This window comes from Mesoplodon bidens (genome assembly GCF_964165515.1).
Source record: "Mesoplodon bidens genome assembly, chromosome: 4".
NCBI classification, from domain to species: domain Eukaryota; kingdom Metazoa; phylum Chordata; class Mammalia; order Artiodactyla; family Ziphiidae; genus Mesoplodon; species Mesoplodon bidens.
In genome coordinates this window covers 64,318,166-64,337,764 of record NC_138160.1, presented here as the reverse complement: position 1 = coordinate 64,337,764, position 19,599 = coordinate 64,318,166, and the positions used below count along the sequence as shown (strand labels likewise).

The following is a 19,599-nucleotide window of genomic DNA, read 5'->3' as shown; positions in this document are numbered from 1 at the left end:
ACTATACCACATTTTAGGGATATACCACAATTGTCCATTCATCAGCTGATGGACCCTTGGGTTGTTTGGTTGTTGGCCATTAGGAAGAATGCTGCTATAAGCATTCTTGCATATGTCTTCTGATTCAAGAATACACACATTTCAACTGGGTCACTTGGTGACTATATTTTATGTCTCTTCCCATCATGTTCCATCTATACATGTCTATATCCAAATTTCCCCACTTCATAAACATACCAGTCATAGTGGAACACAGCCCACCCTAATGACCTTATTTTAACTTGATTGCCTCTGTAAAGACCCTATCTCCAAAAAAGGACACATACTGAGGGTCAGGACTTCAACATATGAATTTTGAGGGACACAACGAAGTTGGTCATACTAAAACAAGGAACAATTCTAGAAAGAGGACAGTTTGTGCATAGGCCCTAAGGTAAGAGAGAGATGATACACAATGCTAGAGCTCAGTAAGCCATGAGGCTGATAGGAAGGGCCAAATCACGTTCAGCCTTATAGTCCGTAGGAAGGAGATTTGGGATTTTATTCTAAGTGCGATGGAAAGTAACCAGAGGGTCTTATGCAGTGGAGAGACATGATCTCACCACTTTTGAGTAGAGGATTAGTTGTAAGGAGACAAGAGTGGCAGTGAAAGATCAGTCAGGAGGCTACTGCAGTACCCTCCTTGAGAGATGAGTGTGGTCTGGACCAGTGTAGGGGTTAGGGACAGAAAAAGCAGTGGATGTATGCCAGATGTAAAATGGAGTTAGGGTTGATAGGACTCGTTGGATATGGAGGATGAGGGTGAGAAGGGCAGCAAGGATAACTTCCAGGTTCTGAATCCCAGAACTGGATTAATTAAAAAAAAGAAGAGGGCTTCCCTGGTGGCGCAGTGGTTGAGAGTCCGCCTGCCGATGCAGGGGACACGGGTTCGTGCCCCGGTCCGGGAAGATCCCACATGCCGTGGAGTGGCTGGGCCCGTGAGCCATGGCCGCTGAGCCTGCGCGTCCGGAGCCTGTGCTCCGCAACAACGGGAGAGGCCACAACAGTGAGAGGCCCGCGTACTGCAAAAAAAAAAAAAAAAAAAAAAAAAAAAGAAGAATAAATAAATAAAGAAAAGATGAAACTGAGAAGGACTGGGTCCAGGTTTTAATAGAGTAGGAGTCAAGGGAACCATTTTGGACATGTTACACTTGGAATTGCATGAAGCATCCAAATGAAGAGCTCACAGGGCAGTTGAATACATACAGATCCAGTGTTCTGAGAAGAGGTGTAGGCCAGATAAAATTGGGAATCATTATGACACAAATGTCATTTAGAACCATGGGGAAAGGTGAGACTAAGAAGATTGAGAAAAGGGTTATGAAGAAAGTCTAGAAATATTGCTTACATATAGTGCAGTCAAAGAATTGCTGGAGTTGGGGAGATAATATTCTATGTGTTACCTTCTGATGATTCACCTTAATGCAATACCAAAGCTTAGACAACGTTAGAGAAACTCATAACTGACATGTAAAAACCTTTCAGCAAGTTCTGGGTCACAGTGAATTTATTGTTGCATCTTCTGATGGTTGTTGGAAGAGTTAACCTTCTGTTTCAAAAACTTGGCCCTGACCCACACACTTGCCAGGGTAGGCCATCCTATTTCTGACCAGAGGTGGGTCACAAAGTGGCCTGTAGGTAAGACCAGGAATTTTTAAATTGAGATTTGAGCCACTGGAACACTTGAACTTTTACTTAAAGATTCCAGAGGTTTGGGTCTTTAAGCATGAAAAAGATCATTTTGGCCTAAAACATTTATGGGATGTTTTTGCCAACTGGACTACTTCCACCATAGAGCCATAGTGTGGCTTTTGCATAATGTAATTTTGAATAAGATTATATTGCAAAATGCCCACGTTGGCTACTTTCCCTCATCTCACTCCTCTCTCAAGTCAATAATGTGAATTTACTGTTCTAGCTTAAATAGATATTTACACACTGTAGAATATCTGCAAAATAAAATAATTCATAGTAGTGCTTTTTTTTTTTTTTTTTTTTTTTGCAGTACGCGGGCCTCTCACTGTTGTGACCTCTCCCGTTGCGGAGCACAGGCTCTGGACGTGCAGGCTCAGCGGCCATGGCTCACGGGCCCAGCCGCTCCGCGGCATGTGGGATCTTCCCGGACTGGGGCATGAACCCGTGTCCCCTGCATCGGCAGGTGGACTCTCAACCACTGCGCCACCAGGGAAGCCCCAGAGTAGTGCTTCTTATTCTAAATCTTTCATTAAGTAGTTTTAGGAATAACTGTGATTGATTCCTGCTAGATTTCATTTTCTTTCCATTGGAAAATGGTTACAAAGGTTTCTTTGAAGTTTGCCAATCTATCATCTTCAATTACACAAAACATCTGTTGGTGGAGGAAGTTCAATGCCCTTGAGAATGAGTAACTTTTTAATTGTTCTTGGTGGTAAACTATTCTGACAGAAATTGGCCAGTGGCTTTAGTTGCTTAAGGCTTTTCCTCAAAAACCATTATCATCATACTCATAGACTTGCTATAACTTGATAAAAGGACTTTTAAATATTATTTCAATATAAAAGGCCTCCAGATAACCACAGAGATAGACTAAGACATTTATTCAGGGTTGAAACAATTCAAACTGGCTGCAGTCACCGGGAATTTTCTAGCTCTAGAAGCACACGAATACAGATAAGTTGCTGAGGCCAAGAGAACACCCCAGCATCTGCAACTCTGAGACATCACTGGAAGTGAGACAAATAATGGTCTAGGAGTTTTTATGTGGGGATATATATGTCCCCATGACACTCCTTGCAGGAACTATGCTCTGGGGAACAAAGTTCCTAAATCCACAGAGCATAATAGCACTATGTTACACCTAAAGCACTTCAAAGGCATCTGCTATATAACTCATTCATGTCTTAAAATAAGTTGCCTCTGAAGAGATTTGAACTTAATAGCATTTTTTGGACTGACTTTGAATATTATCTGAAGTCACATCTTGATGTCTTTGAAACTTTTTCTTCTTCTTGAAGATGTGTAGTGATCCAGCGTTTCTCTAGCACATCTCAACACAGGAGACTCGGGCCTAGTTTTAGCCTAGAACGAGGTGCTCTTCTCCAGACCATCTGAAGTGGACGCTGAGCACCACGTGCATCTTACAGCGTTAGGGTTAAGAGAAAGTTGAAGACGCGGTGGGAGATAACTGGGCGGGGCAGTGTTTAAAGCAAAGCCTGCCAAGCCAGTAGTTGTCACCCCAGACACGTTTAATACCTAACCCTTCTCTTGTGCCTCGTATGAATTGTGAAGATTAAATCAGATTCTGACTCTTCCTTTCATGTCTTGTTTTCCTTTCAATGTTCTGATTAAGAATGGTGACACACAAGGAAGGCCAGACACCTACTGCCTTTGTGCTTTCCCAATGAACGTACTTGATGGAATTTAGATTATGATGAAATAAGAACAGCATTTTAGAAACATGTGCAGGTGCATGAGCTGAGCATGAAAATGTAGATACTAGAGGTAGACTTAGGAGACCAAAGTTGGCCCACAGAAAGCCTTGTGGCATTGGTGCACGATTTCCTTAACCAGCATGGAGCCAGGAAGCCCAGGACTCTACAGCAAGGCCTGCCCATTGGAATTGGTGACAGGGAAGAAAGATGCTTAATGGCCTGAGTCTATGAAGTCCTCCACAGCAACAGGAAGAGCAGGTGGAAGAGGCAGGAATGAGGGAAAGTAGGAAGTGGCTGACATTAGAGGATGGACCCGCTTGAACTCTGCAGAATTAATGGGCCAGCAGTCTGTTAGAGGTTAAGGTGACAAATAGTTGAGTTCAGAGAATGACGAGAGCACAAAACTGGTGAGCTCTTGTGAACAAGCAAGATTATTAGTAGAGAGATCTGGAGAAAATGTTAGCAGTGAGGAAGAACTAAGTTTCTGGTGAGCAACAAAGTTGTGGGTCGTTGTGGGAAAGGGATCCACTTGGCACTGGGACAGAGCACTTGGGAAATGTGCTTAAGCTTCCGTAACTGTCAGAATGCGATGGTCTGTTGGTGGGTTTGCACCAAAGAATTTTAAACCTCTTCCACACAGCTTCCTGTAGCAAAGAAATGAAGTTTCAACCAGTTTACAGAACTCAGCAAGGTCAGGATGAACGACGGAATCACAAAGGACTAAGGAACTCCACAGGGCCTAGATTTCCAGGAGAGGTTTTCGCCTGTCTTGGTAAGTCACCCAGGAAGCCCATTCCAAACCAGCCACAGCATGATTTTCACAAGGGTGGACTAGGATGTACTGTGTCGAGAGTTGAATTAATGTATTAACTAACTCATTTTGAGGCAGAAGGTGATTCTATCAGTTTGGCTAAAGCACTTCTATTAAGTCCATTCTCTAAACTCTCACAGAAAAACTATCTAGTAATCAAAGCCCTCTGTTTAGTTTCAGATATATTTATGGAGGGAATACATGGAAGTAAGGCCCTTCCTTGGGAGAAATGTCTCCCTTAATCTCCCCCAATTTAGATGATCACAAGTTGACTGCTAAAATGAAAGGCATTTAAGGACTTTCCAACGTTGGAGGTCAACATTTCTAAACCATATTTTGTTACAAACAGTGGTCGGGAAGAGGCACAAGTACAGGGGTGGAGAGTCTGAATCCTGTTCATCATGTTGTAACAAATGCACAACTTGCTATGCTCCTTCTTATTAGAAATGAAGTGACATTATATACCACCATTGCTATTTTAAACAAACAAAATGAGCTTAACTCAATAAATATCTTTTATTAAAGAAAAAAAGGAATATTGTTAAGCACCAAAACTGTATGTTGTTATATTGCATGTACAAGAAGAGAAAGGTGATTGCAATACTTAGTGTACAAGTACTTTGAAGTCGTGGGTGTAAAAAACATGAAATACAAAGCGATACAATAATTACAATGCAGAAAGTTGCACTAAAGAGCAAAAGGCAACAGTCAAAACCATTATTGGAGATTTCATAGTATTGCTCTAAATGCTTGCTTAGTTTTTTTTCTTTGTACTTTTAATACTTTAGAATGTTAACTGAGCATATTTAAGAAGTATTGTAAAATTTGCAGGAGCTGTCACTTACATTTTGCACACTGTCCATTTAGTGTAACGATGTTAAAGCCATCCTGAAAAGCCAAGCACAGTGTGCTAGTGTTTTGCTTAATATTGCACAAAGCTAGTAAGTGGTGAATTGGTTTGCCATTAAAATTTTCATTTAACCAGAAAGGCTAAAAGAACATATCAGTTTCATTCGCCCTAATGGGCTTTTATTCATGCAAAAGGATCTGTAGCCTTCGATTTTTCATAAATTATACATTATGGTTTCATACTTTGCAAGACATATAGTACAAGAAATTCAATGGAACAGTGGGGATTCTGTCCAAGTCAAAGAAGTCAAAAGTCACTTGCATGGGTTGTATTGTCTACCCTTCTTTGGTCACAAATGAAGGGAAAATGTCATCTTGTGATTATGAAGAATTCTTAAAACCAATATAATTAGTACTGGGAAAAGCTGGAATAACCTGTTGCACTCTTTGATAGTTAACCACAGAACATGCAAATTAAAAAAAAAAATTCCCTTGTTAAAATTGAACTCTTTAACCAACACCCACACCTTTAGTATACATCTCAAATCACTTACCACAGACTTTCCTTAACTCACCAGTTGGAGCCTCTCTTAGTCATACCTGACCAAAAAACCCAAAACTTTCTCTTAACCCTCAAAACAAATGACTGCTTTGAGATTCAGTATAAGATAACATTGATAAAATATTTAATATATCGGCCTCAGAAGTATTTTCTGTACATGCACCTTACAGTGGCATAATAAATGTGTTTGGAGAAGGGGAGAGACATATGAATTTGGATTTCCATCAATTAAGTCCCTCAAATACCAAGCTGTACATTTACTGTGGGTAAAACAGAAAATTTTAGAATGAACATATCTTTGAAATAATTCAATGGGAAAACATTTATAACAGACAGACACACACACACACACACACACATGGAATCCAGACTCCCTCTTGCCTTTAAAAATCCTTTACATAGATGATAGTTTAGGCAGCAATATAAACTCATTTTGTAGGAAAAACTTTTAAATTAGACTATATTTATAGGATAAAAAATACCATTGCTTCATTTTACAAAGCAATTAAGCAGAGACTTTAATGTGCTTTAAATAAAGAGCACTTTGCAGCAAAGTTCAGAAATAACTACTGAGTTGTTCAGTAGCACTAAATGAACACAACATGCTCCAATAGTAAGGTGCTTCTACTTTCTTACCTCTCTTCCATCTAAAAATCAATCTTGTGGTCAATCCTCTAAGCATAGTTGTTCTTCTATGCTAAGCAATAAATGGGAAATAAAATCTATTTAAAATGCACATTTTATATTATTTAAATTCAGTGCAAGAATTAGGTAAAACTTGTTCAGGTTTCTGCTTTCACTATCAAACGGATGCATGTTAACAATGCATCTGCCACAGTTTTTAAATGTTTTACAGCTGTTCAAAAAGACTTTTTACAAATAACCTGGTATAAGTATATGAAATTTCAACTCCCTGATAAGGCCTTTAGGGACCCATTAGCACTTTACAGGTTGGTATCTGATGTTAAGTACATAATAATTAAATTATAAAGGTTAAAAAGACAAGCTTGTATTTAGTGAAAGAAAAGCTTTCCTTATGCACACACGCTATGAACGCAATTTAAAAATGGAGTCTTAGGGAATGTATAAATTTAAACTGTATTAATGGTATACTGGTCCCATTCCAAACAGAGAGGGTACTGCCCATTGATTTCTGTCCCACTGATACCAGAGTTTTAATTCTTAGTGTCTGCTATGGCCAAAGTATGCTTTACAATCTAACACATCACATTTTATGACATAGAGACCTCATGCCACATGTTAACAAATATTGCTACATAGTTCAGCTTTGTAGAAACAAGGCTCCCCCCAACCCCATTATATAGAGTAGAAAATTTTCTGTGGGTTTGCATAATGAGAAAAGCCTCCATATTCTCACTGTGGAAATACTACACCTGATCAACTGTTACAGCTGTGCATTTTACAGAAATGTTTCAGTTCCACAATGAAGAACTAAAGAATGATTGTTTTTATACTGCTCACAAACTCAATAAGCCTATGAAATATACATGAAGTGAGCAATTCTCATCTTTTAAAATTCCTCTTTAGCCAGGTATTTCTTCCTCATACTGCTACCCTACAGTACCACCAGGATTTTAAATCATTAGGAATACCTTTTCTATACAGGCCACATTGATTATATATACATAATTTTAGTTGTATTAGTAGAATATTCAAAATTGACATTCAAGTGAGCAGTAACATTAACCACCAAACATCCAAGTCATCATCTACTTGTTTCCCTATTTTAAGTATACTGCAGTTGAGACTAGATTGGTAAATTAACTGCTAAATTGATTCAGCATAAGCAAGCAGCTGTTTGTAGATTCTTGATACAGAAATGATACATTAACAGAAATATAACTGTCAAGTATTTTAAACCATATAAGTAGTACAGGCAAATTTGGAACTGGAAACATGATCATATATAAGTACCATCATAACAATATATACAAATTTTATACTAAGGACAAAGATGCTCATTTTATTAGGGGCAAGGATAAGAAGGAAACCATGCTTATATAATTTTTGTTGGGCTCTCAAACTGCTTTTTAATTAACATGTGGATTCAACTGGACACATGGACTGTAGTTATCTGAAATTCTAATATTTGTGAGAACTCCAAAGGTTGATGACCTATAGTAACATGTAATTTTGTGGAAGGAGGAACCTGAATCCAGAGGAAGGGAAGTGGATGTGTTGGAGAGAAAGTTGCTACCAGAGAATGAGCATAGGGGTTGCTAATGAGGCTCTACAAGTGTGAGGACAACCATCAAGGAGTGCTATGGTGGGGTATGCTTCTAGCTGCGGATGCACTCCTGAAGGACTCATGCAGATCTGAACACCCTGCATTCTTTGCTAGAGACTTATTACAACATGGCTCAGGAAAACAGATTATAGGACCCTTTTAAAAGTGAGCATTGTCTCTTAATGGAATCCTAGCTATAACACTAAGTGGGTAGCAATTTCCTCTAGACATATTAAGGTTCCAGTGCTTCTGCTGTCAATAATGACATTAAGATCCTCCTGTATTTTTCTAAATGTCAATAAATGAAACAAAACCGTTATGAACAAGCATCCAAAGGCATAAAATCGATACATGATTTAAGATTTGCAAATTTGCTTTAAAAATTTTTTTCAAATATATCAATCAATCATTCTTTAGGTTAAAAGGCATGTTTCAATGCGTTGCTGAAGGTGTGTTACAAAAATCTACAACCCATCCCCACTGTAATCAGGGGATTGAGATTAACTTTATATTAGATCTGTATTTCTAATATTCTCAGACAAGGTGTAAGAATGATGCTAGAATAGAGCCAATATATTGTGAAAATGCTCATATTCTCATCAATAAACATAGTCAATATTTAAGCAGATTTTGTTTTATAAAACCTGTTGCCAGAAAATTTTCTCCATAATTATTTTAAAGGAAATAACATTTTCAAGTAACAAAGGTGTGAGCATTTTTTCCTTCAGGATCACTAATTCAGATACATTTGAGGGCTTTTACTTCAGGACTGCTTTCTGGGTCTAGGCCAGAGAATTGCCCCATAAGAAATAAAGTTCATTTTGGTATGTCAGCCATTCATATAATGGCCAAGACCTGTCTTGCACAGAATTACACTCTACAGAGGACTGTAAACTGGGTCCAACATATCTACCTTCATTCAAGCCCACAACAGGCTTGCTGAGAATTCGTATCGGCTCCACGCATTCTTCAGGACTCCATTACAGCAAAATCAGCACCTAGAGCTACATACATATGTTTAAGAATTTAGTGACGATAACAAAGGCTCTCTCCCAAAATTCAGCTCCAAGCATGTGAAGATAGTGAAATACCAGCCAAAGAGGCTTTTCTGCCTGTCTACTTTCTGTACATTTGTAGAGCACGTTTTTTTTTTTTTTCCATTGTGGAGCATAAAAATAAAAACAAATGGTGCATGTTAAAAAAGACTTAAGATCTGCATCCCTACTATTGAATCCTGATTTTTGATTCTCAATAGGAAAGTCATGTTGAGTTATAGTAATCAAGCAATAGTTCAAACAAAAAGACTAAAAATAATTTGAAATATCAAATTACAAAGTATTGCTTCTCATAAACAATGCTGCACATAAAATTCAAACTATTGTAAGTTCACAGTTATGAAGGGCTGTTTAAAAGCATGGAAATTTTTACTCTGAAACCTTACAAATTGTAAGTGTGTGGGCTTCTAAAAACAGGCCATGTTAAATGCCTCACGTTGTGGTAAACACATTTATAGGTGTATCTCCATGGTTATGTATCTTTTCAGATGTTGTGGAACATCTTTATGAAAATTCCTTTGGAGATGAGTAATGTGGGAATTATCAGTGCATTTCCATCTGATTTCTTCCAATTCCTGCCCTATAGCTATCATGATTAACTTCTTTTTCAGAATGTCACACTATTTAAGCTGAGATGGAAGAAGCTCTGTATTTTGGGCAGATGACTATTCAGTGCACTGAACGATGGATTTCAAAGCAATCTCAACGCAGCTCACAGTAGATCTGTCAACCCAGTGTTCTTCCAACTCATAGCGACTCCTAGCTTTACTGGCCACTACAAGGATGTTAATGGGTAGACAGGTGGGGAAGGTGCTTAAAACACAGGAATCTTCACAAGGCCTTTTCTCCGTTGCAGTCAGGAACATTGCACATCTAAAACTCATGTTAACCACCATCTGTTGGAATGACTGGAAAAGTGATAACTTGCCAATTGTGCTTCCTTTTTCACACCACTGAGCCAATATACTTTGGATCTAATGGAATCCAATTGTGGAACCACATGTTTACAATTTTGTAAGAGCCGATGTTCAACTGTAGGTATTTTTTTCATTCTGTTGAGTCACCTGTTTACAAACAAAGTAATACTGTATGTTAAAAAGGACAGCCTATTAAAGACAGTATGTATATATATTCTCTCACACCTTTCACAAAATCCAGTATGAACATTGATGGTTTTTTCTTTCAAATGACCTTTTTATATATAGATGATGTATAAAAAACATCTTACAAAAGGATATGTTTGTGTATTCTTAAAAAAAAAGTAAAACAAAATTTGAACATGGATTTTGATCACTGTTAAAAGGTTATATGTCAAGATGACTATAGTTAACACTGCTGTGTGATATACAGGAAAGTAGCTAAGAGAGTAAATCCTAAAGAGTTCTCATCACAGGAGAATATTTTTTCTTTTCTCTCCTTTTTCTTTCTTTTCTTTAAGATGGATGTTGGCTGAACCTACTGTGGTAATCATTTTCACAATATATATAAATCAAACCATCATGCTGTATGCCTTAAACTTATACAGTGATGTAACGCCAATTATTCTCAATAAAGCTGGGAAAAAGAGTTTTTTAAAAAGGTTGTATGTTAGATTCACTTTCACTTTTCTTCCTTTTACTCTTAACATTTTATGTCAAAACTATACACTAAAAAGATAAATACAATCTAAAATCTTTGCCTCAAAAACTGTCAGTATAATAAGAACTATCAAATGGCAAGTTTAAAGTACACCAGAGAGAGTTGTCATTATAATTGAGATTTAGAGGACAGAGCTAGTACTGTCTTCAAATGGATGACTTTACCAGGACTTTGTAAAATTCAAAATAGTTGTGTTTGAGATCCATGCACTGACCCACAGCACAGGAGAAACATATATATGGCCTACTTGTCAGATAAAAGCTGACATGTGGCTTTTGAGCACTTGAAATATGTCTAGCGTGACTGAGAAAGTGATTTGAATTTGACTTAAATTAAAATCTAAAACTCTGTAAAAAATACTTTTCCATTAAGCACAACTTGGTTGTTTTGGTATGACTATTCAATTTAACCAATGAATACTTGGCATGCAAATTGAGATGGGGCTACTAGTAAGTGTAAAATACTCACTGGATTTTGAAGACTCAGTACCCACCCCCCCAAAAAAAAGTAAACTACATTGTGGAATTTGATATTAACAAGATACTCTTTTGGATATGTCATTTAGTAAAATATTACTAGAATCAATTTCACCCATCACTTTTAACTTTTTTAATGTGGCTCACATTATATTTCTATTGGACACCATCATTATAGTTACTCATGAGTTTAAGAAGGACCCCACAGGAAACAAGTTAGAAATAATAAAAAGTCTATACAATTATATATATTCCCTTATGTTTAGAAATCCCCTTCAAAGACACTATTACCTAAGGCTAGGTCTGAGATGAGTTTTTAGAGGAGGATGAGGCTGAACATGTCCAGGATCGTCAGTTTTTATTTCATGAAGTTTTAAGAAATTAGTTCTTCAAAAACAAGTATGTAATTACATTAATTATTTTGAATCTATAAGAAAGAAACCAATTAATAGGAAATACAAATTACAGCCTTTTTAGCCATCTGTAGAAAAGTGTCTAAAAGTTCAGAGCCTTTAAAAATGACTTCCTAGGGACTTCCCTGGTGGTTCAGTGGATAAGACTCCACGCTCCCAGTGCAGGGGGCCCGGGCTCAACCCCTGGTCAGGGAACTAGATCCCACATGCCACAACTAAGACCCAGCATAGCCAAATAAATAAATAAATAAATAAAATATTTTTAAGAAAAAGTCTCCCTAAGACCACACACAGGCAGTGATATATAGCTCTTTATCAATGGCTGCTCAACTGGTAGGGATCACAACTAGCCTGTGGTTTGCTTCTGGTGTAGGATACATTTAGTCTTTAGTGACTTTGCCACTATCCCAGTTCATGCATCTTCTGGCAGTATTTCATTGTTCCTCTCAACATTATACTACATACACCAGCCATGAACAATCAGCCAAAAAAAGGGAAGGTTTTAGGCGATTTTCAGAGTTGTATTCATTATGGATATATTAACACCTGACATAAGGTTAAATTAGCAGCCAAAAGCTGTAAGTAACATCCCAGCTACTTGAATATACGAAATGCATGCTTATGTGAAGGTCCAGCACTGGGATTACCTAATCAATGCCAACATGGTAGCTTCTGGCATAGGTTTAGGGGTTTACTGAGAAGCTACATGCTGAAGGGGACAAGGCTAGATGTAGCAAGCACTGTGAAGTGGGACACAATCTACAGTCATCCAGTGTGGGAAAGATTCCCAGTCAGGCACACCTGAGTCTCTAGACACACTCACACACTTGAGTGGACACATTTACATTCCTCTACAAAGCATGGTGTACATATGTACAAGCACAAATAGTTTGAAATTATTTGGGGATCCAAAAACAATAAGTGGCCGATAATTAAGGCCTCTACAACTAACAGGAAAAAAGGGTGCCAGCAGTCGTAAGACCCATGGCCATGGCAGACAGTGTTACTATCAAATGTTGGTTAGAGCACATTAAAGTTAACACCCAACCACTTATCAAGATTTTTCATGCTTTTTGTTAAGCTACAGTGCAGATGCTAGTGGGGAGGGGTGGAGTCGGGGAGTGTGGAATCGGCACATTTTCCTGATGGACCCATGCCCAAAAGGGTAAAAACTGCTTTTAGTAATATTTTGATATATCCAAAATAGTATCTTCCAACATTTAATCAATATTTTAAAAACTAATGACACAGTTTCTGGGTTTTATCTTTTTGTAATACGTCTTTAAAATCCAGATGTATGCCTACATATATATCAGTTCTACTCTTTCAGAATCTTTGGGAGTGAAGGCCATGAATATGCATTTTTAATAAGCTCCCCCTAGTAGTTCTTAAGATCAGGCACAGTGATTCTTCCTTTACCTACTCCCACCTACTTCCCCCTTTTGTAAAGCCTATAGAAACATATTCCATCAAGAGAGCATAATGATTTATAGAATATATTTGCATACTTTATATTTTTCACAAATAATATTTCAGTTATGGTCATCAGCAATTTGATATACTATTTGATTTACAGCATGGGTTATCTTTACCAATTCTATGTATGTAGCATAATTTGTGCCACATAACTATATAAATTAGCTTATTAAAGCATAGTGGGGGACAACTCTGTATTACCTTGGGAGAATGCCAAAGGTGTACCAATTCCCACAGGGTACTCAATAAGATATGCATATTATGTCAGCTGCCATTTTATATATTATGTCAGCTGCCATTTTATCTAGACAATGCAGTAATTACAGTAAGCCCTAAATGATAAACTTTAAAGGCTTAGAAAGCTAAATAATCCGACAATGCAATGACTTTTCTAGATTCCCTTGTGGGCAGCTAACAAAACATCAAAATTCAATACGCATAACAGTTTGCAACTGAAATACCTAAGTCAGAAAAAGCCTTTTCTGTTTTTTTAAAGCTAGAATAAGACTGTCACTTTACTAGAATAAGATATCCTTTTTACTTGGGATATAGCTTGTACTGAAGAAATTTTTAATGAGCAGGATATAAAAGAACACAGCATTTACAAAGGAACATCTCTGTACTTTTTTTGTTACGTTTCCAGAAACTACAGAAGTAAAACCTGAAGTTATGATCCAGGCTATAACTGAGCTGTATAATAAATAATGAACCTCAGATTCAATGAAATATAACAGGCCTCATCATCCAATACAAAAGCTGTATTACTGAACACTACTGAAGAAAAGTAAGACCATTTACTTGTTAGTTTTCCCAGTCTGTGCAAGGCAAAGCCTCCTCTTCATCCTCTGACTCAGGGGACGCTTCTTTGATTCTTCTAAGAGCTTCATGGATGCTCCGTGTTAGAGGGTCCGTGTCGGGCAGAAGTGTGAAGGATTCTCTCAAGACTTCCTTCTGTACCTTCTTCAATTTTACCCCCTTCCTTATTTGTGCCAAGATATTATTATCATCTTCATCAGGAAAAGGAGGCAGAGTTCGCTGTTCAACCTTTCTCAGATGAAAACTACCGCGCTTCAGGGAAGCTAGCACCTCATCCATGGGTGAGCTCACTTTAGAAAATGAAAGAGAACAATTACGATTGCACTTCGAGCCAGGAAGTGTATAACCTCCAGACTTTAGGACTGTGATAGCCCAGGATGCTAAAAACACATCTGCAGAAGGGACCATGAAGCATGGACACAACAGGGCCAGAACACAGGGGATACTAATTATGCTTGTTTAAAAAAAAAAAAAAATCCCAAGACCCAAATTCCATGTCAGGCATTACTGGTATTCCTATCATTTCCCATGTGAGAGAAGTGAGCAGCCTGGGGGCTGGGGGGTGATCTTTAGTATTATTACGGGTGAGACTCCTAAAGAGTTTCCATAATGCAAAAGCCCAATCTAAATTTGGACAGTGACTGGACTGCACATTTAATTTTAAAAAATTAAATTCTGGTTCATTATGGTGACACTGTGTGTGTGTGTGTGTTTTTTAATAACTGCTTTACAAATGAAATTCTACTTGGGCTATGGTAAGAAATATTTTATAGGATGGTCTCTCAGATTAAAATGTAATATACAAATAAAATGTTCTCTCCATGAATGCTAAAGCTCCTAAGGGCCAAAATTATTTGCTGTTTCAAAAACATCTTTATTAAGGCATATCTGACATGCAATAAATTATACATATTACTCCCTATTCTTCTTTGCTTCTTTATAAAAGATATGCCAGGGTCCTCAATAAATATGTAGCCAAATGTTACATGGTTTTGCCAATGTTCTCCTGACCAGATAGCTTCCCTTTTCTTGTATTTCTGAGATTTAAAATCATATTGTAACACAAAAGGAGCCACATAATACATGTTACCAAACAGATCAAGCCAAAAGATATAATTTAAAAAGCATCCCTAAGAGCTCAAGCAGGTCAATATTTGTGTCTGTACACATTTGCAAACATGGGTTGGTAAGAATTCTGCCATGCTGAGACCCTGAAAACCTGTTTGCTATCAAATAATGTCCAAAAATAAAATGTTTAAAGCTTTGTAATGTCCTAGGAAATAAACAGTCCTTTAACTACATGCCTCAGTCAACAGATGAACTCAAAAATCTTTTTTTAACTCACCTCTCTTCCTCTGCAAACCTTCAGCAGTCTTTTTGAGCTTCTTCCTGGCACTGACGAGCTGGCTGCTGTCGAAGAGGTGTGCTGAGGGGGCACTAGCTGACTCTGGGATCCTCTTCTCGTTCCCCTCCACTCTAGGCAGACCTTCCTCCAGTGTCTCTGGGGCGCCGTCCTTACCGACAGGCAGAGGCGGTGGCGGTGGGGGAGGAGGAGGTGGCGGGGGAGGTGCCGGAGGAAGAGGTGGGGGGAGTGGATCTGCTGTGGCAGAACCTGGTTTAGGGTCAATCTTATTCAGAAGTGGAGGAGATGCGGTGGGAGGCAGTTCAGAGGTAACACCACCGGGAGGTAACGAAGTAGCTTCAAGTTGTGCTGATGAATTGTCTTCAAGCTGTGTGAGGCTTTGGGCTTCTGTTGTCTGTGATGACCCGAGCTTGCCCCTTCCTTCCTCCACTCCCTCACTTTTTTCTTCTACCGGTAGCGCTCCTGGCAGAGGGTCGCACTGGTCTTCACAGGACACGGGACTGGCTGCACTTCTTCTTCTTGCGTGAGCCAGTCGCAATCTGGTTGATTTAAGTATGACCTGGCCTGGGTATCTCTAAGAAATCAGAAGTTATTATAACTGGTTACATTACAATTTATGAACAAATGGCTGTTTATTTTCTCCCTCCAATGCAAGATTTTATTTTAGAGCTTTTGTGATTTTTCAGGGAAAATATACTGAAAACCAAAATACCAAAATGTAATACCTTACAAATAATTATCACCAAATTCTTTATTATTTGCTTATCATCAAATCCTTCTCCCCTCTTATCCACTTAAGAGGTCAACCGTTCAGAATTACCACATGATTAAAGAAAGATCCTTAGTGAATAAAAGTACTAATTTAAATGGAAAAATAGTAGCAGTGTAAAATACAAAACAAATGATGTCAAACATATATATGCTATTGGTATGCAGAAAGCTAAAAAACTATTAGATTCTTACATGTATTTTCAAACGCTTACAGATAAAAAATTAAAACATTAATGTTCTTCAAAGAGTAACATGGCATTTTTTAAAGCTCTGAAAACAAAATACGCATTTTATGATAGAATAGAAGGAGAATGAATAAAATTTTTTGGAGTACTGATACACAGAACTCTCATTCTTTTACTATGGTAAAACCTAGCATTAATGCATTTGGCAGACAACATTTTCTTAACACAAAGCTTATCCATGTGTTAAGGACCCCATTCCCACCCACCCCCACTCTTTCACCTGATCAAAAGCTCCCTTCACCTATAAGGAGACCCCTCAGAATAAAGAGTAGAAGTAAGGCTCTTGAGTGCTGCTAAGAAGCAGAACTACCTAGTTTAAGAACATTCCAAGGAAATGCTTAGCTGCTGTGATATCAGTGTCCAGAGTCATGGATAAGCCTGGCAAGAGAACTGCTGAAGCATTTCTCACGTATGTTGATCCACCCTCTAATTCTGCCATTGGTCAGATTATTACCACAGGGTTGATGTACACAGAATTAATAACAAGTTGATGCTTAAAATGGATAGTCAGTTGTGAACTAACTTTATTAAATTCAAGAGGAATCCAGGCTTCCCAGAGGCCCTGACCATTCCTCTTCTATCACCGAAGTGGTAAGCCAAGGACTGCCATAACTAAAATTGTTTTCTAGATAATAGAGGGAAAATCAAGTTTTTCTCATAAAAGAAATCTTACAATAGGAGTATATATGTAGCTCTGTTTAAAAAGTAATGAAAAATAATAAATTGACCATACTTTTACTACCTGTTTAAAGGTTCGAAGTCTATCCAGTGTTCTTTGTCTTTCTTGGCTAACCCAGGCACTTTTTCTTTCCTCTTCATCATGTAATTTTTCTCTTTTCTGGTAAAAAAAAAAAAGTAATTCCATTACGATGTGTCCCATTATATTTTATCATTAATAGAAAAAAAGAGAGTTCTCCCAATATGTAAGCTAGATTACTCCAAAGAATGATGTATTAAACAATGTTTTGTGGCATGAAACACTATCAGTTTTAACTGAAATTATACTGTTGTTTCACTTTCTGCATGACCTACCAATTAAAAGATGTTTACTCTGTAAAGTAAATATTTTCTCTGAACTGAAAAATGTTTCATCTTTGGGGTTCTGGCTTGAACAATTTAATTATGCAATACTTGTAACTGCTATGTTCTGCTAACTCAAATAGTTGACCTTAAAAACAAAAAACAACCACTTGGTTGGTAATTTAGATATTATATATGGGTTAAGCCTGATGTTCTGCAGATAATGTCTACTATTACTGAACCTGTTCCTCTTGCCACAAATCTAAGTGTGTGTTTTAATACCTCATTCAATTTTTTTCCTTCCCATTCCCCAATCCCAAACCTCTTTGATTTTGTATTCCTAAACTGGATTAACAGTATCACCACCCACCCAATGTTGGCCAAGTTAAACATGAATTGCTCTTTCTAAAGGAAAGAAAGTGGAATTCTTGGCAGGAGGATAAAGAGTGGGAGTAGTGCTTTTGACAACCTCACTACTGAGGGTCACGTGACAGACAGGTGGTTACCAATTAGGGAATGCATTGAACAGTGCCACGATGGCCAACCACGTCCCCAGAGAGATGTAACTATCACATACAATGCAGATTGGTTCCACTTTCTATCTCTTGGTGAGGTGGGTTGAATCCTTTGTATATAAATCAGCCCATGGAACTCATGGTCGGGGTGCAGGGGGGTGCCAAGGGTGAGTGAAGATTAATATTCTTCCATCTCTTCTTATGGCAGGTCAAGAAGACCTTTTCCCTTTAGAGAGCTCTCACTTGGGGAGTCAAGAGAATTGCAAAGGCCATTTATTAGTAGATAAAAAGTCACGTATCTCTCAGTAACAGTCCCAGATTGCTATATATAATCCTAAAGGTTTCCAGATGGGAAATTAAAGAAGATATGACCTGAGCTCTTCATTAAAAGAAATAAAGGTCCCATGTAGATTCTGTCCTTTATAGAGGAAAGCCCAGAATGGCTCAAGGACACAGTGAGGCAAGAACTTATCCCAACTCCTCACCCCTACTGCATACTCAGTTCCATTCACATAGCTGAGCCAACAAAAGGAAGGAACTGAAAAACTCTCATATTTACATCTGGTAACCACCTGGAATTGGGAGTGAGCTTGTACTTTCTCACACCGGGATACATGCCATGGGATACTCAGGGACAAAGGGTCTTCTAAGGCCTATCAAGTAGCACTGGCTCAGAGATGAAGAGATTTTTCTATACCTCTCTATACATTATCTAATGAATATAGTGCTTAGTACTTGAGGAAGAAATTAGTTGTCTAAGAGATATTCAGCATTTTCAAACTGTGAATCTGCATTTCTAAACATAATATACAAATAGCTGAATGTGAAGTTCAGAAATAAAACTGATCAATCATTTTGCTGGTCTGTCAGCTGGTATAACCAGAGTCAGATCATACTGTTATCTAAATGGAAAGAGAAAGTTTCAGACATGTTCAGGCATGAACTGATGGGTTTGTATGGACTTTTCATAGAGCACAGTATTGTATTTAAGAGCCTAGTGAGTAACAGGCCTGTGAATATCACCTCTCCCCCTCTGGCTAGCTTGGGGAAAGTTATTTAACGAAGATAATTTACCCTTTTGTGCCGGCCGGGGCGGGGGAGGTGGAGGGTGGGTAGGGAATACTTACTAGATGGTGCTAGATGGTGACACAAGGGGCTTTGAGTTTCTGCTAACATGGTTTAACAAGCTGGTGCTAGCTGTATGCATATGTTCATCTAGTGAAAATTAAAACTTATGAGCTGTACACTTGTGTGTGTGATAAAGGTGGTTTAAAACCAGATTTGATCTAAGCCAACTTTCATTTTCCTCTAGCTTTGCATGTTAAGAAGAATTGATGATTAATGGATTCATTCTCCTACAGTGAGGTATTCCACCCAAAGTCGGTAGTAGGCAAAATTATAAGGCAGATGACATTCATCTTTGAGATTCCCCCAAATATCAATTTCCTCTTTTTACTCATCTTTGCCACATAAAACTCTTGGAGAAAGGATTTGATACTCATTCATTCTAAAAGGCTAATTAGTTCCTCCATCCATAAAAATATTGGCATTTTATCAGAATCCAAACCTTCATGCAATAAGGCACGCATTCTAAGTGTTGGAGTTTAATCGCAAGCTGACAGAGCAGGTGCAGATGATGAGAGTAGGAGGCATTCCTATTCATCTAACTCTTAAGCTGGCCCACAGTCTGACTTTCCTTACAAAGCAGTTCCTGGCCCATGAAAACAGTACTGAACAATAAAAATACAATAAATTTGCTGTTGATTTAAGATGAATCTTACAGTTTACGGGTAGTTTGGCTACTACACGTGTTTAAATTCGTGTTTAAATTCAAGACTTTTAGCTAATATGTGCCGAAATGAGCTTGAAGGATAACATCAAAACCCCTATGG

General features: G+C 38.0%; 1 protein-coding gene across 2 annotated transcripts in view; it reads right to left on the bottom strand.

Moving 5' to 3' along the window:
- Positions 1 to 4,763: 4,763 nt before the first annotated feature.
- JMY (junction mediating and regulatory protein, p53 cofactor) overlaps positions 4,764 to 19,599 on the bottom strand; it is a 71,392-nt gene continuing 56,556 nt past the window's right edge. Inside the window, exons 8-11 of one of the 2 annotated variants that reach the window (XM_081231296.1) lie at positions 16,906 to 17,010; positions 15,139 to 15,730; positions 13,776 to 14,083; positions 4,764 to 10,038 (exon numbers count right to left, since the gene is read on the bottom strand). In XM_081231296.1, coding sequence (XP_081087422.1) covers positions 13,779 to 14,083; positions 15,139 to 15,730; positions 16,906 to 17,010 — 1,002 coding nt within the window. In that variant the 3' untranslated portion in view covers positions 4,764 to 10,038; positions 13,776 to 13,778. The remainder of the gene's footprint in view (positions 10,039 to 13,775; positions 14,084 to 15,138; positions 15,731 to 16,905; positions 17,011 to 19,599) is intronic. The other variant, XM_081231297.1, reaches the window with a different exon arrangement.